The sequence below is a fragment of the Rhinoraja longicauda genome, chromosome 29 (genome assembly GCF_053455715.1).
Source record: "Rhinoraja longicauda isolate Sanriku21f chromosome 29, sRhiLon1.1, whole genome shotgun sequence".
NCBI lineage: Eukaryota > Metazoa > Chordata > Chondrichthyes > Rajiformes > Arhynchobatidae > Rhinoraja > Rhinoraja longicauda.
In genome coordinates, this window is record NC_135981.1 from 4510275 (window position 1) to 4535381 (window position 25107).

General features: G+C 48.4%; 1 protein-coding gene across 2 annotated transcripts in view; it reads right to left on the reverse strand.

Moving 5' to 3' along the window:
- The window catches only part of LOC144607688 (plexin domain-containing protein 1-like), a 149748-nt gene that overhangs the window by 64610 nt on the left and 60031 nt on the right, over nt 1-25107 (reverse strand). For both annotated transcript variants that reach the window (XM_078424697.1, XM_078424698.1), the window contains exons 6-8: nt 18530-18648; nt 13453-13552; nt 3674-3769 (exon numbers count right to left, since the gene is read on the reverse strand). In XM_078424697.1, coding sequence (XP_078280823.1) covers nt 3674-3769; nt 13453-13552; nt 18530-18648 — 315 coding nt within the window. The remainder of the gene's footprint in view (nt 1-3673; nt 3770-13452; nt 13553-18529; nt 18649-25107) is intronic.

Sequence of the window (25107 nt, forward strand, 5' to 3'; positions counted from 1 at the left end):
GCTTTCTCCCACACTGTTTTAAGTGATGCAAGTCAGCTGTATCCTCCAGGCGGGAATCAGAAGGGGTCAGCTGTGGTTTAGATGAGGCAGGAGGTCAAAGATTCAAGTCTCACTCCAAGGGCTTGTCACATGAATCCTATCTGCGGTCCCAGTCCCACATTGAGGGAAAACTAACCTGACAGAGAGGCACAAGATGCTGGAGTAACTCAGCAGGACAGGCAGCATCCCCGGAGAGAAGGAATGGGTGACGTTTCAATAGACAATAGACAATAGGTGCAGGAGGAGGCCATTCGGCCCTTCGAGCCAGCACCGCCATTCAATGTGATCATGGCTGATCATTCTCAATCAGTACCCCGTTCCTGCCTTCTCCCCATACCCCCTGACTCCGCTAACCTTAAGAGCTCTATCCAGCTCTCTCTTCAATGCATTCAGAGAATTGGCCTCCACTGCCTTCTGAGGCAGAGAATTCCACAGATTCACAACTCTCTGACTGAAAAAGTTTTTCCTCATCTCCGTTCTAAATGGCTTACCCCTTATTCTTAAACTGTGGCCCCTTGTTCTGGACTCTCCCAACATTGGGAACATGTTTCCTGCCTCTAACGTGTCCAACCCCTTAATAATCTTATACGTTTCGATAAGATCTCCTCTCATCCTTCTAAATTCTAGTGTATACAAGCCTAGTCGCTCCCGTCTTTCAACATATCACAGTCCCGCCATTCCGGGAATTAACCTAGTAAACCTACGCTGCACGCCCTCAATAGCAAGAATATCCTTCCTCAAATTTAGAGACCAAAACTGCACACAGTACTCCAGTTGCGGTCTCACTAGGGCCCGGTACAACTGCAGAAGGACCTCTTCGCTCCTATACTCAACTCCTCTTGTTATGAAGGCCAACATTCCATTGGCTTTCTTCACTGCCTGCTGTACCTGCATGCTTCCTTTCAGTGACTGATGCACTAGGACACCCAGATCTCGTTGTACGTCCCCTTTTCCTAACTTGACACCATTCAGATAATAATCTGCCTTCCTGTTCTTACCACCAAAGTGGATAACCTCACACTTATCCACATTAAACTGCATCTGCCATCCATCCGCCCACTCACACAACCTGTCCAAGTCACCCTGCAACCTCATAGCATCGGGTCGAGACCCTTCTTCAGACTAGAGGCGGTCGTTCTGGTGACAGCTTACACAGTGGCCCTGCCTGTGCCTTCATTTGGATGTGGCTAGTCCACTATATTGAAGGAGATTGTGACTTATCTCGTGTTCCAGCCAATCCTCGTCCATCAATGTAAAATTAATGTGTCGGAAGGAACTGCAGACGCTGCCTTGCACCAAAAATAGACACAAAACGTTGGGGTAACGCAGCGGGTCAGACAGCGCCCCTTGAGAAAAGGAATAGATGATGTTTCGGGTCCAGACCCTTCTTCAGACTGAGAGTCAGGGTTGAGGGGAACGAGAGATATAGACGGTGATTGGGACAAATTAATGCACTAGAGGTTGGTGCAGCATGAGACAGTGTTGTTCTCCTCTCCCCTGTCTCTCGGTCTGAAGAAGGGTCTCGACCCGAAACGTCACCTATACCTTTTCTCCAGCGATGCTGCCTGACCCGCTGAGTTACTCCAGCTCTTTGGGTCTGCCCGGTTTAAACCAGCATCTGCAGTTCCTCCCTACACATCAATCAACGTTACCTTGTTTGGCCTTTGTCACATTGCTGTTTGCGTGAGTTTGCTGCACGTGAATTGTTCGCTGTATGTTTGCCACCAAAACCTGGGGCGTATTGCATATCGACTCTTCTATGCGTAACTGGGCATTGTACTCATGTATGGCAATGGTCTGACTGATCTGGAGTTACTCAGCGGGTCAGGCAGCATCTCTGGAGAACAAAGATGGGTGACGTCTGCCGTCCAGTCAGCAAAAGGACTGTACCTGATCACAATCAAACCGTCCACAGTGTACAGATACAGGATAAAGGGTATAACGGTTAGTGCAAGATAAAGTCCAATCAAATATTGCTCGAGGGTCTCCAATGAGATAGATGGGAGGTTAGGACCGCTCTCTAGTTGGTGAGAGGTGACACCTGGGAAGAAACTGTCCTTGAATCTGGAGGTAGACACAAAATGCTGGAGTAACTCAGCGGGACAGGCAGCATCTCTGGAGAGAAGGAATGGGTGATGTTTCGGGTCGAGACCCTTCTTCAGACAGGAATAATCTGGAGGTATGTGTTTTCAAACCTCTGCACCTCTTGCCTGATGGGAGACGGGAGAAGAGGGAGCAACCAGGGGTGTGATTGGTCCTTGGTGATGTTGCTGGCCTTGCTGAGGCAACAGTGAGTGTAGATGGAGTCGATGGATGGGAGGTTGGTTTGTGTGATGGTCTCGGCTACATCCATATTATTCTGCGATTTCTGTGCTCCTGGATGGAGCTGTTTCCAAGCCAAGCTGAGAGGCTTTCTACTGTAGAAATTGGTGAGAGTTTTTGGGGGTATCCTGAACTTCGTAAGTCTGCTCAGGAACTAGAGGTGTTGGAGTGCTTTCTTGGCCATTGCTCTGCTGGTCCAGGACAAATTGCTGATGATATTTATTCCAAAGATCCATTCCTCTCTAGAATGCTGGGGTAACTCAGCGGGTCAGGCAGCATCTCGGGAGAGAAGGAATGGGTGGCGTTTCGGGTTGAGACCCTTCTTCAGGTGCAGCAGGCAGTGAAGAAAGCGAATGGTATGTTAGTATTCATAGCAAGAGGATTTGAGTATAGGAGCAGGGAGGTTCTGCTGCAGTTGTACAGGGCCTTGGTGAGACCGCACCTGGAGTATTGTGTACAGTTTTGGTCTCCTAATCTGAGGAAAGACATTCTAGCCTTAGAGGGAGTACAGAGAAGGTTCACCAGATTGATCCCTGGGATGGCAGGACTTTCATATGAAGAAAGACTGGATAGACTAGGCTTATACTCGCTGGAATTTAGAAGACTGAGGGGGGATCTTATAGAAACCTTATATAAAATTCTTAAGAGGTTGGAGAGGCTAGATGCGGGAAGATTGTTCCCGATGTTGGGGAAGTCCAGAACCAGGGGTCACAGCTTAAGGATAAGGGGGAAGTCTTTTAGGACCGAGATGAGAAAACATTTCTTCACACAGAGAGTGGTGAGTCTGTGGAATTCTCTGCCACAGAAGGTAGTTGAGGCCAGTTCATTGGCTATATTTAAGAGGGAGTTAGATGTGGCCCTTGTGGCTAAAGGGATCAGGGGGTATGGAGAGAAGGCAGGTACAGGTTACTGAGCTGGATGATCAGCCATGATCATATTGAATGGCGGTGCAGGCTCGAAGGGCCGAATGGCCTACTCCTACACCCATTTTTTATGTTTCTATGTTTCAGTTCTTCAGTCCCGAGATGCTGCCTGACCCGCTGAGCTACTCCAGCTTTTTGTGTCTACCTTCGATTTATACCAGCATCTGCAGTTCTTTCCTCTGCAGGCAGGTGAGATGAGGTTAACTTGGCATCATGTTCAGCACAGGCATTGTGGGCTGAAGGGCCTGTCCCTGTGCTGGGGTTTTCTATCTTCCACGTTGCAATTGTAGAACCACACCAGAGGTCTCACACACACAGCAGGAGATGGGGCATGCAGTCTACATCCGTGATCGTGGAGCAAACAGACCACTATGAAAGGTGTAACTTACTGGAAACTGGAGTGAACTCCAAGGCAGAGCGGCTCTTGATGGTAGTCATGTCCATCTCCACCCGGTGGTACTCGTAAATCGTCCGTCTCTCCCCATCTGCAAACATGAACAGAACGTAGCGTCATGAAGCAAGGAGGCAGTCAATGAGATGTGATTCCCCCCAGGATCGCATTCTGCACATCCATTGTGTTTAGTTTAGTTTAGTTCAGAGACACAGCGCGGAAACAGGCCCTTCGGCCCACCGAGTCCACGCCCACCGGCGATGCCCGCAGGCCAGGACTATCCCACACACACTAGGGACAATTTGCCACTCTACCGAAGCCGGGTAACCTCCAAACCTGGAGTGTGGGAGGAAACCGGAGCACCCGGAGAAACCCCAGGCAGTCACGGGGAGAACGTTGATTAGTGCGGGCGTCAGGGGTTATGGGGGGAAGACAAGAGAATGGGATTGGCAGGGAGAGATAGACCAGCCATGATTGTATGGCGGAGTAGGCGATGGGCCGAATGGCCTAATTCTGCTCCTATCACTTATGAATGTACAAACTCCCTTACAGACGGGCAGCTGTAGTCAGGATCGCCCGGGTCTCTGGCGCTGTGAGGCAGCAACTCTACCACTGCCCCTGTTTTTGTATATACAGTAGAGTCTCTTTCAATTCTTTGATTGGACTCCACCTGGTTCTTTGAGTCCACTTACCTTTATTCGGTACCTAAAACATCCACTGAATCAAACACTCTTGGAATCAGACAGTAACTTATTGAAGGCTGTCTTCATTACACAGGGGCAATTATCGGGAAGTGCCTGTCAGTCCCAATAGACAATAGACAATAGGTGCAGGAGGAGGCCATTCGGTCCTTCGAGCCAGCACCGCCATTCAATATGATCATGGCTGATCATTCTCAATCAGTATCCCGTTCCTGAGGCATAGAGGCAGGAAACATGTTCCCAATGTTGGGGGAGTCCAGAACAAGGGGCCACAGTTTAAGAATAAGGGGTAGGCCATTTAGAACGGAGATGAGGAAGAACTTTTTCCGTCAGAGAGTGGTGAAGGTGTGGAATTCTCTGCCTCAGAAGGCAGTGGAGACCAGTTCGTTGGATGCTTTCAAGAGAGAGCTGGATAGAGCTCTTAAGGATAGCGGAGTGAGGGGGTATGGGGAGAAGGTAGAAACGGGGTACTGATTGAGAGTGATCAGCCATGATCGCATTGAATGGCGGTGCTGGCTCGAAGGGCTGAATGGCCTACTCCTGCACCTATTGTCTATTGTCTATTGTCTATTGTCCTGCCTTCTCCCCATACCCCCTGACTTCGCTATCCTTAAGAGCTCTATCTAGCTCTCTCTTGAATGCATTCAGAGAATTGGCCTCCACTGCCTTCTGAGGCAGTGAATTCCACAGATTCACAACTCTCTGACTGAAAAAGATTTTCCCCATCTCAGTTCTAAATGGCCTACCCCTTATTCTTAAACTGTGGCCTCTTGTTCTGGACTCCCCCAACATTGGGAACATGTTTCCAACATTGGAACATTCATTGTTTATCAAGTAGCCAAACGCACTATCTTACAAGAAACTGCACCCTGCTCCCACTTATAAACTCCAGATTATCCAAAGACTTAATTGTTTTACTAATTGCACCTCGTCAGTACCTCGTGGAGCTGATGAGTGTAGCAAAGCTACGGTGAAGGACTTGAAGGCACTGAGCCAGCAAGCTTGAGTTTGAAGTTCAGAGAGGTGTAGCATGTAAGCAGGCCCTTCGGCCCACCGAGTCCACGCCGACCATCATTCACCCGTTCACACCAGTTCTACATTATCCCACTTTCGCATCCGCTCCCTGCACACACTAGCGGGCAATTTACAGTGGGCCGATTAACCTGCAAACCTGCACGTGGGAGGAAGCCGGAGTGCCCGGAGGAAACCCACCTGGTCATGGGGAGAACGTGCAAACTCCACACAGACAGCACCCGAGGTCAGATTCGAACCTCCACGTAAGGGCGCAGCAGTAGAGTTGCTGCCTTACAGCGAATGCAGCGCCGGAGACTCATGTTCGATCCTGACTACGGGCGGCGTCTGTACGGAGTTTGTACGTTCTCCCCGTGAGTTTTCTCCGAGATCTTCGGTTTCCTCCCACACTCCAAAGACGTACAGGTTTGTAGGTTAATTGACTGGGTAAATGTAAAAATTGTCCCTAGTGTGTGTAGGATAGTGTTAATATGCGGGGATCCCTGGGCGGCCCGGACCCGGTGGGCCGAAGGGCCTGTTTCCGTGCTGTATCTCTAAATCTAAAATCCTGGCACTGTGAGGCAGCGACTCTACCCGCTGCACAGCTGTCTGGTACATTTGTTGGGCAGGGACTTCCCATCGGAGTGTAAAAAGAATTGCCTATGGGAAGGTAGGAACGTCATTAACCTATGCCCATTTATTTATAAGCTGGCTAAAACCTATTACTAGACAGCACCTCACATCAGGCAGCTTACAACCAGACAGTATGAATATTGAGCTCTCCAACTTCAAGTAACCCTTGCTCTCCCTCTCCCTCTCTCTCCATCCCTCCCCCACCCTAGTTCTCCGACCGGTCTGACTGCCCTCCTGATTAAGTTTTATCTCTGTCTGCTTCTGACAGTGATCCATTCTACATTTTCCGTGACCTCCGTCCCCTTTGATCTGTCGAGTTCACCCCGTCAACCTTCCATGCCCCTGTGTCTGTTCATAAACATATAAGATTATTAAGGGGTTGGACACGTTAGAGGCAGGAAACATGTTCTCAATGTTGGGGGAGTCCAGAACAAGGGGCCACAGTTTAAGAATAAGGGGTAGGCCATTTAGAACGGAGATGAGGAAAATCTTTTTCAGTCAGAGAGTTGTAAATCTGTGCAATTCTCTGCCTCAGAAGGCAGTGGAGGCCAGTTCTCTGAATGCTTTCGAGAGAGAGCTGGATAGAGCTCTTAAGGATAGCGGAGTCAGGGGGTATGGGGAGAAGGCAGGAACGGGGTACTGACTGTGAATGATCAGCCATGATCCCATTGAATGGCGGTGCTGGCTCGAAGGGCCGAATGGCCTCCTCCTGCACCTATTGTCTCCTGTCTCCTTCTCCCCTGACATCAGTCTGAAGAAGGGCCTCGACCCGAAACGCCACCCATTCCTTCTCTCCGGACATGCTGCCTGACCTGCTGAGTTACTCCAGCATTTTGGGTCTATCTTCGTGCTAGACAATGATTAATTGGAAAAGGAAAACACTACGTAAAATTGCAGGCTCATTCCAGGTCCCTCAATGGCTTTAATTCATCGGTTTTGTTATTTATCCTTAATTCTCCCTGTGGAATGTGCTTATCCTGGCCTCAACTGCACATGGCCACAGGAGGCTTATTAACGTTCTAATCTAAAAGTCACACTGCATTCAACTCCTAAAACAAATTTGCAGCTTGTCACAGTCCTCTGTTTTATTGACCCTGCCTCTTAAGTTCCGTGAAAACATTGTCTGCGTTTGCTGTAAATCCTTTCCCTCTTTAGCCTGCCATCGCTGAGCTTATTCCTGCACTAATCAAGAACCTGCCAATCTCCACCTTAAATATATCCATTGGCTTCGCCAACACAGCCTTATGTCCTTTAATTCTGAGGCTGTGACTTCTAGTCCTAGACTCTCCCACTTCGAGCCAGCACCGCCATTCAATGTGATCATGGCTGATCATTCTCAATCAGTACCCCGTTCCTGCCTTCTCCCCGTACCCCCTGACTCCGCTATCCTTAAGAGCTCTATCTATTGCCTTTTGTTATCACCTTCAAATACCCACCTCTCCCGAAACCAAGGCACGTCTAATGAGAGGTGATGAGAACGCAACTGTTTAGCACGACACGCAAAGACAAAATGTTCCTGAAGGTGAAAATTACAGAACAATACACTAAATTCAGAGAGGGAATGATCTGTCATTGGAAGTACTGTGGACTGGTTGTGATTTGTTATCCAGCTCCAGGTGCCACTGGCCAGTATTTGAATGCATCACTAATATTTCATTCAGACGAAAGAGAGACCTTCCGTGCCAAGGGGTGAGGCACGTTCTGAAGGCTGTTCCTTAGGGTGGGCTGAGGACTTCCTCTTGGTTAATGGAGAACAGCTGTACATCAGAATAATCAAGGCGGCACGGTGGCGCAGTGGTAGAGTCGATGCCTCACAGTTTTGTAGGTTAATTGGCTTCCGAAGAAATTGTACACGAGTGTGTAGGATAGTGGTCGTGCAGGGGGACTGCTGGTCAATGCGGACTCAGTGGGCTGAAGGGCCTGTGTCCACGCTGGTATTCCGCACTGTGGTATTTTCCTCTTTGCTCCATCAGTTGTATTTGAGTAACGATTGATTGTATTCATGTAGAATATCATCTGATTTAATTGAATACCATGCACACAAAATTGTTTCACTCTATCTCAGTACATGAAAGTAATAAACATAGAAACATAGAATATAGGTGCAGGAGTAGCCCATTTGGCCCTTCAAGCCAGCACCGACCGACATTCAATATGATCATTATTCACAAAATGCTGGAGTAACTCAGCAGGTCAGGCAGCATCTCAGGAGAGAAGGAATGGGCGACGTTTCGGGTCGAGACCCTTCTTCAGATTGAAGAAGTCAGTCAGACTGAAGAAGTCTGAAGAAGGGTCTCGACCCGAAACGTCGCCCATTCCTTCTCTCCTGAGATGCTGCCTGACCTGCTGAGTTACTCCAGCATTTTGTGAATAAATACCTTCGATTTGTACCAGCATCTGCAGTTATTTTCTTATACTTCAATATGATCATGGCTGATCATCCAAAATCAGTAGCCCGTTCCCGCTTTCTCCCCATATCCCTTGATTCCGTTAGCCCTAGGAGCTAAATCTGACTCTTCTCGATAGCATCCAGTGAATTGGCCTCCACTGCCTTCGGTGGCAGAGAATTCCACAGATTCACAACTCTCTGGGTGAAAAAGTTTTTCCTCACCTCCGTCCAAAATGGCCGACCCCTTTATTCTTAAACTGTGACCCCTGGTTCTGGACTCCCCCAACATCGGGAACATTTTTCCTGCATCTAGCCTGTGCAATCTCTAACGAATTTTGTATGTTACAATCCAAATAGCAATACCATTTATCTCCACATCTGCTGCCTGGCTCACTGAGTTCCTCCAGCAGTTTGTTTTCTACTCAATATCTCAGCATCTTCAGCAACTTGTGTTTCCATGTTGCTATTATGTTAACCTGCTTTGCTTGGCAAGGTTCTATCGAGGTGCTGCCCAGAAGATGGAAGATGGCCTTCTGGACAGATGTTTTCCATTTCCAGAGAGTATTGATCACCACTTAAGGAAGTGTCTACACACCCTTTCCACTTGCTGGGCCTTGGACTCTTGTTACATGACCTTATGCATGGAATCAGGCCCTTCGGCCCACCTAGTCCCTGCCAACCAGCGATCCCCGCACATAAACACTATCCTACACCCACTAGGGACAATTTTTACATTCAAGAAGCCAATTAACCTACAAACCTTAGGATTAATTTCAGCAACGCAACCATTAATAAGGCAGCCATCATGAATTTAGGGCGGCATGGCGGCGTAGCGGTAGAGTTGCTGCCTCACAGCGCCAGAGACCCTGGTTCGATCCTGAGTACGGGTGCTGTCTGTGTGGAGTTTGTACGTTCTCCCCGGTGACCAAGTGGGTTTTCTCCGGGTGCTCCGGTTTCCTCTAAAGTCATGCAGTTTGTAGGTGAATTGGCTTCTGTGTGTAGGATAGTGCTATTGTATGGGGAGATCGCTGGTTGGCAGGGACTAGGTGGGCCGAAGGGCCTGTTTCCATGCTATAAGTCTAAAGCTGGTTGGCAGGGACTAGGTGGGCTGAAGGGCCTATTTCCAGTCTATAAGTCCAAAGTCTAAAGTAAAGAGTTTAGTTTAGTTTAGTTTAGTTTAGAGATACAACGCGGAAACAGGCCCTTCGGCCCACCGGGTCCGCGCCGACCAGTGATCCCCGCACATAAACACTATCCTACACCCACTAGGGACAATTTTTACATTCACCAAGCCAATTAACCTACAAACCTGCACGTCCTTGGAGTGTGGGAGGGAACCGAAGATCTCGGAGAAAACCCACGCAGGTCACGGGGAGAACGTACAAACTCTGTACAGGCGGCACCTGTGGTCAGGATTGAACCCGGGTCTCTGGCGCTGCATTCGCTGTAAGGCGGCAACTCTACCGCTGCGCCACCGTGCCACCAAAATTGAAAAGTTGAAATATAGGTGTTGCTTCTTCTGCAATTGAATTTTTGGTGGTCCCGAGTTGAGACGTGTAAGTAAAGTTAACGCAAAGAAAACTATAGTCTCCTGATGACGATATGAAACTGTCTTTTATCGGAGGGGGTATAGCTCAGTGGTAGAGCATTTGACTGCAGTTCAAACTTTATTAGGGCGGCACGGTGGCGCAGCGGTAGAGTTGCTGCTTTACAGCGAATGCAGCGCCGGAGACTCAGGTTCGATCCTGACTACGGGTGCTGTACGGCACCGAGTTTGTACGTTCTCCCCGTGACCTGCGTGGGATTTCTCCGAGATCTTCGGTTTCCTCCCACACTCCAAAGACGTATAGGTTTGTAGGTTAATTGGCTGGGCAAATGTTTAAAAACAAATGTCCCTAGTGGGTGTAGGATAGTGTTAGTGTGCGGGGATCGCTGGGCGGTGTGGACCCGGTGGGCCGAAGGGCCTGTTTCTGCGCTGTATCTCTAAATCTAAAATCTAGCCAGCTGCCTGTAGGTCCCAAGAATGTCTTTTGGTTGGTTTTATTCCAACCTGCAGAATGGCATTTCTATGGTCTTCTTCACTCAGAATCAGACGTAGTTATGAAAATGGCCGTCCCTGCTGGTCAATTATCACTCATCACCATCTGTATCATTAATCCCCCCTTTCCCCTGACTCTCGGTCTGAAGAAGGGCCTCGACCTGAAACGTCACCCATTCCTTCCCTCCAGAGATGCTGCCTGACCCGCTGAGTTACTCCAGCTTTTTGCGTCTATCTTCGGTTTAAACCCGCATCTGCGCTTCGCTAAAAGGGCACTTCGGGTAAGTCTTGCTGAGCATTAAAAATAGTAGCAGGCCAGATGTTGCGTTCCATCTTTGAAACGCAGCTGCTTTGAAAGCTCACTCTGACCTCTGTGTCATAGCACCTGGAATACAGAACAGCACAGCACAAGAACAGGCCCTTTGACCCACGATGTCCATGAAGCCAAGCCAAACTAATCTCAGCTGCCTGCATGTGATCCACAGCCGTCTGTAATTTCCTGGATCGTCCCTCTCTCTCCGTCTTTTCTCAAACATAGAAGCATAGAAACATAGAAAATAGGTGCAGGAGGAGGCCATTCAGCCCTTCGAACCAGCACCACCATTCATTGTGATCATGGCTGATCGTCCACAATCAGTAACCCGTGCCTGCCTTCTCCCCATATCCCTTGATTCCACTAGCCCCTAGAGCTCTATCCAACTCTCTCTTAAATCCATCCTGTGATTTGGCCTCCACTGCCCTCGGTGGCAGAGACTTCCACAAATTCACAACTCTCTGGGTGAAAAAGTTCCTTCTCACCTCAGTTTTAAATGGCCTCCTCTTTATTCTAAGACTGTGGCCCCTTGTTCTGGACTGGCCCAACATTGGGAATATTTTTCCTGCGTCTAGCTTGTCCAGTCCTTTTATAATTTTAGATGTTTCTATAAGATCCCCTTTCATCCTTCTAAACTCCAGTGAATACAAGCCTAGTCTTTTCAATCTTTCCTCATATGACAGTCCCGCCATCCCAGGGATCAATCTCGCGAACCTACGCTGCACTGCCCCAATTATCCCTCCTAACAAAGGGATAATATTAACTCCCGTCCACACAAGAGACTCCTGATGCTGGAATCTGGGGCAAAATTCAAGCTGTTGGAGCAACTTAGTGGGTCAGGCAGCATCTGAGTTTAGTTGAGTTTAGTTTATTGTCACGAGTACTGAGTACAGCAGAAAGACTATGCATAATTATAATTGGGGGCGATCAGCCATGATCACAATGAATAGCGGTGCTGGCTCGAAGGGCCGAATGGCCTCCTCCTGCACCTATTTTCTATGTTTTTATGTTTCTAATCGAGCCACCCACAGAGTACAGTTACATGGCTCGGATAGAGTGGATCTGGTGGGAGGGTCTTGGACTAGAGGACACAGCCTCAGAATTCAAGGACATTCCTTTGGGAAGGAGATGAGGAGGAATTTCGTTACTCAGAGGGTGGAGAATCTGTGGAATTCTTTGTCACACAAGGCTGTGGAGGCCAAGTCAATGGATATTTTTAAAGGCAGATTCTTGATTAGTACGGGTGTCAGAGGTTATGGGGAGAAGGCAGGAGAATGGGGTTAGGAGGGAGAGATAGATCAGCCAAGATTGAATGGCGGAGTAGACTTGATGGGCCGAATGGCCTAATTCTGCTCCTATACTTTTTTTTGCTCAAGATTCCAGCATCTGCAGTTGGTGAGGCCTCATTTGGAGTTTTGTGTTCAGTGTTGGACATTCTGCTGTGGGAAGGATGTTGCTAAGCTGCAAAGAGTGAAGAGAAGATTTACACTTTACTTTGCCAGGACTTGAGGGCCTGAGTTATCAGGACACGTTGAGCAGGCGAGGACTTTATTCCTTGAAGTGCATGAGGCTGACGAATGATCTCATAGAGGTATGTAAAATCATGAGGGAGATAGGGAGAATGCACAGAATCTGTGAAAACCCGAGTGGAGGGACAGGAACCAGAGGACGCAGGGTTGCTAACTTCCTCACTCCCAAATACGGGACAAGGTGGCGTCACCGCCCCGCGCCCCACGTGACCTCACCCAGCCGGCAGCCACGTGCTCCCGCTCCACCAATGGCGGCCGCTCGGGTCGGGAAGCAGGTTGCTACGCAACCTCCGTTAGGCGGCGCCCGGGCCTCCGGACCTAGACTATCCCGAGCTAAAATGTTGGAAACCTAGAATGTCGGGACCTAATCTGTCGGGGCCTACAGAGTCTGGGCCTACAGCGTCGGGGCTTACAGCGTCCGGGCCTACAGCATCGGGGCCTACAGAGTCTGGGCCTACAGCGTCGGGGCCTACAGAGTCGGGGCCTACAGAGTCGGGGCCTACAGTGTCGGGGCCTACAGAGTCTGGGCCTACAATGTCGGGGCCTACAGCATTGGGGCCTACAGTGTCGGGGCCTACAGCGTCGGGGCCTACAGTGTCGGGGCCTACAGCGTCGGGGCCTACAGCGTCTGGGCCTACAATGTCGGGGCCTACAGCGTTGGGGCCTACAGTGTCGGGGCCTACAGCGTCCGGGCCTACAGCGTTGGGGCCTACAGTGTCGGGGCCTACAGCGTCCGGGCCTACAGCGTCCGGGCCTACAGCCCCACCGAGCCTAATACGGGACAAGGGCGGTCCCGTACGGGACAAATCAATTTAGCCCAAAATACGGGCTAATACGGGACAGTTGGCAATCCGAAGAGGACGTAAGTTTAAGGTGAGAGGGAAGAGACTTAATAGGAACTTTAGGGGCAGCCTTTTCACTCAGAGAGCGGTGGGTTCAAGGAACGCGCTGCTAGAGGAGGTAATTGAGGCAGGTTCTATGATGACATTTGAAAGACATTTGGACAGGGAATAAAGTATAGGGGTAGGAAATATTTAGAGGGATATGGGGCATATGCAGGCAGATGGGACTGGTGTAGATGGGGTACCTTGGTCGGCATGGGCAGGTTGGGCCGAAGGGCCGGTTTCCATGTTGTATGACTCTCTGACCATGGGTTCACTTACCAGAAGCTTGTGATTCCACATGGTCGATCATGAATGCATCAGACAGTCCCACTTTGACTGGGTGTTGTGCCGAATTGATCTGTGTCACAGTTATTGGAACCTAGAGAACAGAGTAAAAAGCATTGTTAACCTTCAAACAAAATGACACTAAATGCTGGAGTAACTCAGCGGGACAGGCAGCGTCTCTGGAGAGAAGGAATGGGTGACGTTTCAGGTCGAGACCCTTCGTCAGTCTGTGTTTAGTTTAGTTTAGAGATACAGCATGGAAACAGGCCCTTCGGCCCACCGTGTCCGCACCAACCAACGATCCCCGCACACTAACACTATCCTACACACTCTAGGGACAATTTTTACATTTACCAGGGCAATTAACCTGCAAACCTGTTCGTCTTTGGAGTGTGGGAGGAAACTGAAGGTCTCGGAGAAAACGCACGCAGGTCACGGGGAGAACGTACAAACTCCATACAGACAGCACCCGTAGTCTAGATCGAACTCGGGTCTCCGGCGCTGCATTCACTGTAAGGCAGCAACTCTACCGCTGTGCCACCGTGCCGCCCACTCCGAGTTACTCCAGCATTTTGTGTTCATCTTCGACTGAAACCAGCATCTGCAGTTCTTTCCTACATACTTGCAGCAAATGTGCAAGTTGACAGGAAATACATACTCAGCCTAGATAAGACCCAAAACTACTATCTACCTCGTTGGTGACCCTCGGACTATCGCTGACCGGACTTTACTGGCTTCACCTTGCACTAAACGTTATTTCCTCATCATGTATCTGTACACTCTAAAAGGCTCGATTGTAACCAGGTATTGTCTTTACGCTGACTGCTTAGCACGCAACAAAAGCTTTTCACTGTACCTCGGTGCGCGTGACAATACACTAAGCAACAATAAATAAACAATTGTCGCATGCTAGACCCACGATCACAGAGGAAAAAAGAATAAAAGAAAATATAATTCTACAATATTGTTCACGCTATTTTCAGCTTGGGTGAAATGCAACTGGTCGAGCCGCTGCCTCACAGCGGCAGAGACCCAGGTTCGATCCTGACCTTGGGTGCTGTCTGTGTGGAGTTTGCATGTTCTTCCTGTGACTGCATGCATTTCCTTCAGCTGCTCAATCCCAAAGAGGCGTGGGTTTTATCGGTTAATTGGCCTCTGTAAAATTGCCCCAAGCTTGTCGAATGCGGGTACAAAATTGGGATAACATAGAACTTGTGTGAACGGGTGATCGAAGGTCGGCGTGGACTCAGTGGGCCGAAGGGCTGTTTCCTTGGTTTAGTTTTAGGTTTGAGTCTTTTGAGTGTTAGAGATACAGCACGGAAACCATCCCTTCAACCCGCAGAGTCTGTGCCGATCAGCTATCCCAGCACACCAGCACAATCCGACCCACTAGGTACAATAGACAATAGACAATAGACAATAGACAATAGGTGCAGGAGGAGGCCATTCGGCCCTTCGAGCCAGCACCGCCATTCAATGTGATCATGGCTGATCATTCTCAATCAGTACCCCATTCCTGCCTTCTCCCCATACCTCCTGACTCCGCTATCCTTAAGAGCTCTATTTAGCTCTCTCTTGAATGCATTCAGAGAATTGGCCTCCACTGCCTTCTGAGGCAGAGAATTCCACAGATTTACAACTCTCTGACTGAAAAAGTTTTTCCTCATCTCAGTTCTAAATGGCCTACCCCTTATTCTTAAACTATGGCCCCTGGTTCTGGACTCCCCCAACATTGGGAACATTTACAACTTTACCGGAGCCAATTAACCGACATACCTGTACGTCTTTTTTTAGTTTAGTTTAGTTTAGTTTAGTTCAGAGATACAGCACGGAAACAGGCCTTTCGATCCCCGCACACTAACACCATCCTACACACTCCAGGGACAATTTACAATAAAACCAAGCCAATTAGCTTACAAACCTGTACATCTTTGGAGTGTGGGAGGAAACCGGAACTCCCGCAAAAAAAACCACACAGCGCGGTCACAGGGAAAACGTAAAAGTTCCGTACAGACAGCACCCGTAGTCAGGATCAAACCCGGGTCCCTGGTGCTGCAAGGCAGCAACTCTACCGCTGCCATTTTGTCAATCAAACTAATGAAATACTTTGTACAAGTAGCAACTGCTGACATTGTGATAGTCCCAGCCTCAACTACCTCCTCCGGCAACTCGTTTCAAACACTCCCACCACCCTTTGTGCGAAAAATTACTCCTTAGGTTCTTATTTAATCTTTCCCCCCTCACCTTAAACCTATGCCCTCAGGTTCTCGATTCCCCTACTCTGGGTAAGAGATTCTGCATTAATCACGATTTATCTCGTGATTTTATACATAAGATTCAGTAAGGACAAATTTCCATTCTCCCAAATGCATGTTCGGAGTCGCCTGTACGAATTAAAGTTCGATGTTTTTGAATAAAAATTGGCAGCCAACCAGAGAAAGCTCCCTTTAGTCCCACTATTTGTCTTCCATTCAACCAATCTTCTATCCATGATAGTACCTTCTCCTGAAAACCATGGGCTCTCATCTTGTTTAGCAGCCTCACGTGCAGCACTTTATCAAGAACCTTCTGTAAATCCAAGCAAACAACATCCACTGACTCTCCTTGGTCTATCCTGCTAGTTTAGTTCAGTTTAGTTTAATTTAGTTCGTTGTCACGTGTACTGAGGTACCGTGAAAAACTTTTGTTGCGTGCTAACCAGGCAGCGGAAGGACTATACATGATTACAATTGAGCCGTCCACAGTGCTCAGATACATGATGAAGCGAATAACATCTAGTGCAAGATAATGTTCAGTAAAGTCCAATGAAAGATAGTTCCGAGGATCTCCAATGAGGTGGATGGTAGCTCAGGACCTGCCATCTAGTTGTTGATAGGATGGTTCAGTTGCCTGATAACAGCTGGGAAGTGATTTACTTCCTCAAAGAATCCCAACAGATTACCGCACGGTGGCGCAGAGGCAGAGTTGCAGCCTTACAGCGCCAGAGACCCGGGTTCGATCCTGACTACGGGCGCTGTCTGTACGGCGTTTGCACGTTCTCCCCGTGTCTTGCGTGGGTTTTCTCCGAGATCTACGGTTTCCTCCCACACTCCAAAGACGTGCAGGTTTGTAGGTTAATTGTCTTGGGTTTGTCTACTTGGTATAAGTGTCGATTGTCCCTAGTGGGTGTCGTCGGCTTGTGTTAATGCGCGGGGATCGCTGGTCGGTGCGGACTCGGTGGGCCGAAGGGCTGTATCTCTGAACTAAACTCAACTAAACCATATGTGTGGTTTTTGCTGCTAATCGTGCGTGAATACTTCAGCCCGGGGCAGCGCGCAAAGTTTTAAATTGTACCTCGGTGAACGTGACTTTAGATTTAGATTTTTTAGATTTAGAGATACAGCGCGGAAACAGGCCCTTCGGCCCACCGAGTCCGCGCCGCCCGGCGATCCCCGCACATTAACACTATCCTACACACACTAGGGACAATTTTTAATTTTTTTTTTAACATTTAACCAGTCAATTAACCTACATACCCTTTGGAGTGTGGGAGGAAACCGAAGATCTCGGAGAAAACCCACGCAGGTCACGGGGAGAACGTACAAACTCCGTACAGACGGCGCCCGTAGTCAGGATCGAACCTGAGTCTCCGGCGCTGCATTCGCAGTAAGGCAGCAACTCTACCACTGCGCCACCGTGCCGCCCAACGAGAGACCAACACCACACTCTGCAGACGTGGGGAGAGTCTGCCAACACAACGACGCCAGCACTGGCGACCTGGGTTGGACTCTGGAGCTGTGAACCAGCAGCTCTGAAGCTGTGCCACCGCGCTGCCTCAGAGCATCTCCAACTTCACAAGGTTCCCCGCCCGCACGCAACAGCAGCTAATGAGCTGCGGGAGGAGAACAATCATTGTTACTGTTCCCAGGTGGAGCAGTTCCTGCATTACATCTGGCCTTGGAACGCAAAAATGTCCAACGATTACCAGTGTTTTGGTGCCGATCAATGCCAACATTGTCGGCCGGTTTCAGACTATTTTTCAAGACAAACAAAAACCTTCATAGAAACACAGAAACGGAAAATAGGTGCAGGACTAAGTCATTCGGCCCTTCGAGCCAGCACCACCATTCAATGTGATCATGGCTGATCATTCACAATCAGTACCCCGTTCCTGCTTTTTCCCCATATCCCTCGATTCCGTTAGCCCTAAGAGGTGTCTAACTCTCTCTTGAATACATCAAAGAATCTTGATTAGATTCACAGTGTGGATTAGTTCAGTGACTAAACACACGTGAGATGTTGGTTATGTTTGGTTTAGTTTAGAGATAGACAATAGACAATAGGTGCAGGAGTAGGCCATTCGGCCCTTCGAACCAGCACCACCATTCAATGTGATCTTGGCTGATCATTCTCAATCAGTACCCCGTTCCTGCCTTCTCCCCATAACCCCTGACTCCGCTATCTTTAAGAGCTCTATCTAGCTCTCTCTTGAACCGATTCAGAGAATCGGCCTCCACTGCCTTCTGAGGCAGAGAATTCCACAGATTTACAACTCTGTGAAAAGGTTTTTCCTCATCTCCGTTCTAAATGGACTACCCCTTATTCTTAAACTGTGGCCCCTGATTCTGGACTCCACCAACATTGGGAACATGTTTCCTGCCTCTAACGTGTCCAACCCCTTAATAATCTTATATGTTTCGATAAGATCCCCTCTCATCCTTCTAAATTCCTGTGTATACAAGCCTAGCCGCTCCAGTCTTTCAACATACGACAGTCCCGCCATTCCGGGAATTAACCTACTAGCCTGGAAAGATGCAGCATGGAAGCTGGCCCTTCAACCCACCGAGTCCATGCCGACCTGTTCACACTAGTCGTACCTTATCCCAGTTACTCTTCTGTTCGCTTCATACTTCACACGCGGTCACGGGGAGAGCGTGCAAACTCCGTGCAGCCAGTAACCGTAGTCGGGATCGAACACGGGGTCTCTGGCGCTGTGAGCGCTTTAAGGCAGCAACTCTACCGCTGCGCCACCGTGCCTCCCATTATGTCCACCATTGATCTTCCCCGCCCACACATCACGTTCTATACTCACGTCCTTGTAGCTGAACACGATTCTCCCCTCATGACACAACATGGCCTGAAAGGTGAAACTTCCGATGTCCTCTCGGTCGGGCAGGTACACCTTGTCCCATTGCACAACAAACACAGTCCCTGGAAAGTACAGACAGGACCAGTGAGACGCGATACGGAGACATGTGGGCAGCTGGTTACACTGCCGAGCAAAGCTCCAAACTCCTTGACACGAGTTATCAGTAGTGAATGAAGAGCTTAAGGTCACTTGTTCTTTTGTTAATAGTTTAGAGATACTGCATGGAAGCACGACCCTCTGGTCCCACTTGAGTCCACGTTAAGGGCAGCACGGTGGGGCAGCGGTAGAGTTGCTGCCTTACAGCGCCGGAGACCCGGGTTCGATCCTGACTCTGGGTGCTGTAAGGCAGCAGCTCTACTGTTGTGCAGTGTGTATCATGACATCCAGCTGCTAGGTCCAACACCACACTTACTATCACTGTTGTAACTGCAACAGCTCACACGTAGATGATGCGTTTACAATAACCAAATTCCCCAAAAGGGGAGTGCATGAGAAGAGCGGACATTGGGCGAGGGAGGGGTGGGTGCACAAGGGGAACGAGAGAGGGTCGGCACGGTGGCGCAGTGGTAGAGTCACTGCCTCGCAGTGCCAGAGACCCGGGTTCGATCCTGACTATGGGCGCTGTCTGTACGGAGTTTGTACGATCTCCCCGTGTCCTGCGTGGGTTTTCCCCGGGATCTCCCGTTTCCTCCCACACTCTAAAGACGTACAGGTTAATTGTAGGTTAATTGGCTTGGTGTAATTGTAAATTGTCCCTAGTGTATGTGTAGGATAGTGTTAATGTGCGGGGATCGCTGGTCGGCGCGGACTCGGTGGGCCGAAGGGCCTGTTTCCGCGCTGTATCTCTAAACTAAACTAAACTATACCTGTGCAAGGTGCTGGTGGGACCTTGGGTGTGCTGCACAGTTCCGGACTTCTTGTTTCAGGAAGGATATCCTTGAATTGGAGCCAATGCCGAGAGAATTGACCAAAGATACTAGAGGAACAAGATGGACCACTCCGTTGAAATCGCCTATACTGAAGTGTAGTACGCAAAGGAGCCATTTTAATAGACAAAACCCGCCGTTTGCTAAGCCTATTGCAGTGTCATCAGTGTTTTGGGGGAACAGTATGTGTGATGATACCATTAAAATGCAGAATGTATCTCATCTATGAATTCACAGATTTTTGTTATTTTTCTTTTTAAATGTTTCTGCAAGTTTCTGCCTACTAAAATGGCGCCGTGACGTACTACGGATTTTAGGGTCGAGTGGTCTATCGTGCTCCTCTAGTATCTTTGGAATTGACTGAATTGATTCCTGAGGTGAAGGGGCTTTCCATGAGGAGATTCAAGAGAATTGGGCAATATTCTCTGACGTTTAGAAATCTAGGTGATCCGACTGAGATGTTGAGGATTCCACGGAGGTTGGCCGACTAGCTGCAGAAGGCTGGGCAGCTTACAGCCAGCCCTGTGGTATGAATATTGATTTCTCTAACATCAAGTAACCCTTGCATCCCCTCTCTCTCCGTCCCTCCCCCACCCTAGTCGTTCCACTAGCTTCAAAGTCATCTTGTTGAGTCGCATTGTCTGCCACTCGTTTTCACCTAGCCCACAGTTAACAGTGGCCCGTTTCCTCGATCATCGTCACATTTTTGCATATCTTTCGTTCATTTGTTCTACATCACCGTCTATATCTGTCGCTTCACCTTTCCCCCTGACTCTCAGTCTGAAGAAGGGTCTCAACCTGAAACATCATCTATTCATTTTCTCCAGAGTTGCTGCCTGTCCCACTGAGTTACTCCAGCTTTTTGTGACTAGATGCAGAGAGAATGCTTTCTCTGGTGAGCAAAGTCTTAACTACGTGACTGAGATGAGGTGGGACATCTTTGATGGATGTAAATGCTTGGAATCTTCTATCCCTGTGATAAGTTTAGTTTAGTTTATTGTCACGTGTACCGAGGTACAGTGAAAAGCTTTCATTTAAAAAAAATTAATTTAGAGATATAGCACGGAAACAGGCCCTTCGGCCCACCGACCAGCGATCCCCGTATACTAACACTACCCTACACACACTAGGGGCAAGTTGACATTTATACATTTATACCAAGCCAATTAACTTAAAAACCTGCACGTCTTTGGAGTGTGGGAGGAAACCGAAGATCTCGGAGAAAACCCACGCAGGTCACGGGGAGAACGTACAAACTCCGTACAGACAGCGCCCGTGGTCGGGATCGAACCCGGATCTCTGGCGCTGTAAGGCAATAGCTCTACCGCTAAGCCACCAACACACTAAAAATACACTTTAAGCTGCGATAAGCACATTTTAAGACGACAGGGAATCAATGTTTATGGGAAACTAGGGGGAAGATGCAACTGTGGGCGAGAGTGGATCAGACATGAACATTGAATGCTGGAACAGGCTTGAGGAACCTATTTCAAAAGTCAAGAATGTTTTATTCTCACATGTCCAGAAATGCAGCAATGCAATTTTCGACATTCTACAAAGGGAGAAGTCATTAAAATCCCAATGAGGCAAATCCTTTTCTTGGTGGGATTTTTATGAACAGAAATAACTTAAGATAAGCAGGGAGAAGATTCCAAAGAAAGAAACAGGTGCCGTAAATGCAGAACAACGGGCCCTGTTCATCAGAAGAAGATTAAAGAAATCCATATTTGGATAAGAAAAGAAATCAGCAATGGAAGGCTGGAAACTAATTAATTAATTTCAGTGGGATGAATGGAGTTCTCAACCAAAGAAAATCATATGATCAAAAGATGATCTTTTATTAAATACCTCAAAGTTTCAATTTCTTTGCAACACTGATGATTTGAATCTTTACTCGGACTTATCTTAATGATCAGCTCTGAGGTCCCTCGCTGGCCTGTGGATATGGAGAAGTAGCCATTCTTTCATTTTACAATAAGACTATTGTGGTCGTCTCTTTGTAACTCTGGAAGGGAGAACCACCAGGACCAGCAATAAATTGAACTTCACGTGAATCTTCATAGACAATAGACAATAGGTGCAGGAGGAGGCCATTCGGCACTTCGAGCCAGCACCGCCATTCAATGTGATCATGGCTGATCATTCTCAATCAGTACCCCGTTCCTGCCTTCTCCCCATACCCCCTGACTCCGCTATCCTTAAGAGCTCTATCTAGCTCTCTCTTGAATGCATTCAGAGAATTGCCTCCACTGCCTTCTGAGGCAGAGAATTCCACAGATTCACAACTCTCTGACTGAAAAAGTTTTTCCTCATCTCAGTTCTAAATGGCCTACCCCTTATTCTTAAACTGTGGCCCTTGTTCTGGACTCCCCCAACATTGGGAACATGTTTCCTGCCTCTAACGTGTCCAACCCCTTAATAATCTTATACGTTTCGATAAGATCTCCTCTCATCCTTCTAAAATCCTTCATATTTTAATATTAATCAGGCAATCAGGTCATCGGTCCAACCTCCCTTCCGTTGACTCCGTCTACACCTCACGCTGCCTCGGCAAGGCCAGCAGCATCATCAAGGACCAGTCTCACCCCGGCCGCTCCCTCTCCTCCCCTCTCCCATCAGGCAAAAGGTACAGAAGTGTGAAAACGCACACCTCCAGTTTCTTCCCAGCTGCTATCAGGCAACTGAACTATCCTACCGACAACTAGAGAGCAGTGCTGAACTACTGCCTACCTCATTGGTGACCCTTTGACTATCTTTGATCGGACTTTACTGGACCACAGTTTAAGAATAAGGGGTAGGCCATTTAGAACGGAGACGAGGAAAATCTTTTTCAGTCCGAGAGTTGTGAATCTGTGGAATTCTCTGCCTCAGAAGGCAGTGGAGGCCAATTCTCTGAATGCATTCAAGAGAGAGCTAGATAGAGCTCTTAAGGATAGCGGAGTCAGGGGGTATGGGGAGAAGGCAGGAACGGGGTACTGATTGAGAATTATCAGCCATGATCACATTGAATGGCGGTGCTGGCTCGAAGGGTCGAATGGCCTACCCCTGCACCTATTGTCTATTGTCTATTGTTTATCTTGCACCAAATGTTATACCATTTATCCTGTATCTGTATACTGTGGATGGCTTGATTATAATCACGTATAGTCTTTTAGTCCACTGGACAGCACGCTAGAAAAAACTTTTCACTGTACCTCGGTACAGGTGACAATAAACAAATCTAAAGTAAACTAATTTTACCTGGCCACATCACCATATCAGAATTCCATGATACAGGCATGTTGACATTTCCTCGAGGGGAATCGAGGACCAGAGGACATGGGATTGAGGTGAAGGAGGAAAGATTTAATGACAATCTGAGGGGTAACTTTTTCACACAAAGCGTGTTGGGAGTATGGAACGAGCTGCCAGCGGAGGTAGTTGAGGCAGGGACTATTGCAACGTTTAAGAAACAATTAGGCAGGTACATGGATAGGACAGGATAATGGGGCGGTACGGTGGCGCAGCGGTAGAGTTGCCGCCTTACAGCGAATGCAGCGCCGGAGATTCAGGTTCGATCCTGACTACGGGCGCCGTCTGTACGGAGTTTGTACGTTCTCCCCGTGACCTGCGTGGGTTTTCTCCGAGATCTTCGGTTTCCTCCCACACTCCAAAGACGTACAGGTTTGTAGGTTAATTGGCTGGGCAAATGTAAAAATTGTCCCTAGTGTGTGTAGGATAGTGTTAATGTGCGGGGATCGCTGGGCGGCGCGGACCCGGTGGGCCGAAGGGCCTGTTTCTGCGCTGTATCTCTAAATCTAAAAACAAATCTAAAATCTAATGGCCCAAAAGCTGGCAGGTGGGGCATGTTGGTCGGTTTGGGCAAGTTGGGCCGAAGGGCCTGTTTCCACGTTGTGTGACTCCAAGACGCCAACTCTTGCCACTGTTCAATCCAAGTTATTATCAAACTCAATCACAGGCATAACTACATTCCCACAGATGAAGGATTGTAAGTGAGTTGTGACTAGTCTGTTTGAGAGAAAATATCAGTAACGTATTGTCAGCTTCATGGTGGCTTCGTTGGCACAGAAATAAAGAATACTGTTTTAATCTAAAAGATCATATGATAAATAAAGGTCTGGAAGGTCTTCAATTCAATTTAACCGCATCGTTATTTATCAATACATCCAGCTGTGTCCTGGACAATAATGGCATGGATTTCGAGTTGGTGTGAGCGGATTTGACTGAAAAATCAATAGTCAAAGTCTGGCATTAAGTTCAAGTGAAATGCAATTGGATACCTTTCTTGTTACCATACTGATCTAATCAAATATCATATCTAATATGGGCCTCGTCTCCTACTCCAACAATCGGAGTTGTGCACCAATCTGCCAATCCCAGCTTGGAATAAGTTTAGGAAATTATGGCTAACTGATCCCTGATGTATTAACCTTTAATGTGTGGGTTGACAGTATGTGTGTGGGCTCGTGAGAGAGGACAGCTATGCTCAATAGGTTTAACAATGGCGGTGACATCAACAGTGGTGCGGCGGTAGAGTTGCTGCCTCACAGCGCCAGAGACCCGGGTTCGATCCTGACCACGGGTGCTGTCTGTACGGAGTTTATACGTTCTCCCTGTGACCCGCATGAGTTTTCTCCGGTATCTCTGGTTTCCTCCCACACTCCAAAGACGGCTTGGTGTAAACGTAAACTGTCCCTAGTGTGTGTAGGATAGTGTTAATGTGCGGGGATCGTGCGGGGGCGGTGACGTTAGAGGCAGGAAACATGTTCCCAATGTTGGGGGGAGTCCAGAACCAGGGGCCAATTTTAAGAATAAAGGGTAGGCCTTTTAGAACAGAGATGAGGAAAAACTTTTTCAGTCACAGTTGTAAATCTGTCGAATTCTCTGCCTCAGAAGGCAGTGGAGGCCAATTCTCTGAATGCATTCAAGAGAGAGCTAGATAGAGCTCTTAAGGATAGCGGAGTCAGGGGGTATGGGGAGAAGGCAGGAACGGGGTACTGATTGAGAATGATCAGCCATGATCACATTGAATGGTGGTGCTGGCTCGAAGGGCCGAATGGCCTCCTCCTGCACCTATTGTCTATTGTCTTTGCCCCTTCTTTGGGAGTGAGGAAGTTGGCAACCCTACTAATACGGGACAAGGGCGGTCCCGTACGGGACAAACCAACTTAGCCCAAAATACGGGACGTCCCGGCTAATATGGGACAGTTGGCAACCCTACCTGTATCCCAATAAACCTATTCCGCTCATGTACCTGTCTAATTGCTTGTCCAATTGTTCATGTCTAATTGCTTCTTCAACATTGCGATAGCCCCTGCCTCAACTCCCTCCTCCGGCAGCTCGTTCCATACACGCACACCATCCTTCGCATTAAAAAGTCACCCCTCAGATTCCTGTAAAATATTCCCCCCACCCCCCCCCCCTCACCTGAAACCTATTCCCTCGACGGCACGACGTTGGGAAACAAGAACTAGTTACTATTAACTTAAATCAACATCAAAGACGAAACCACCAAACGTTGGCAGGGCACAAGAAAATATTTTTTGAAAGATCAGACTTGGAAAGCGTGAACCTTTCTCCCCTGCTGTGTGCTGT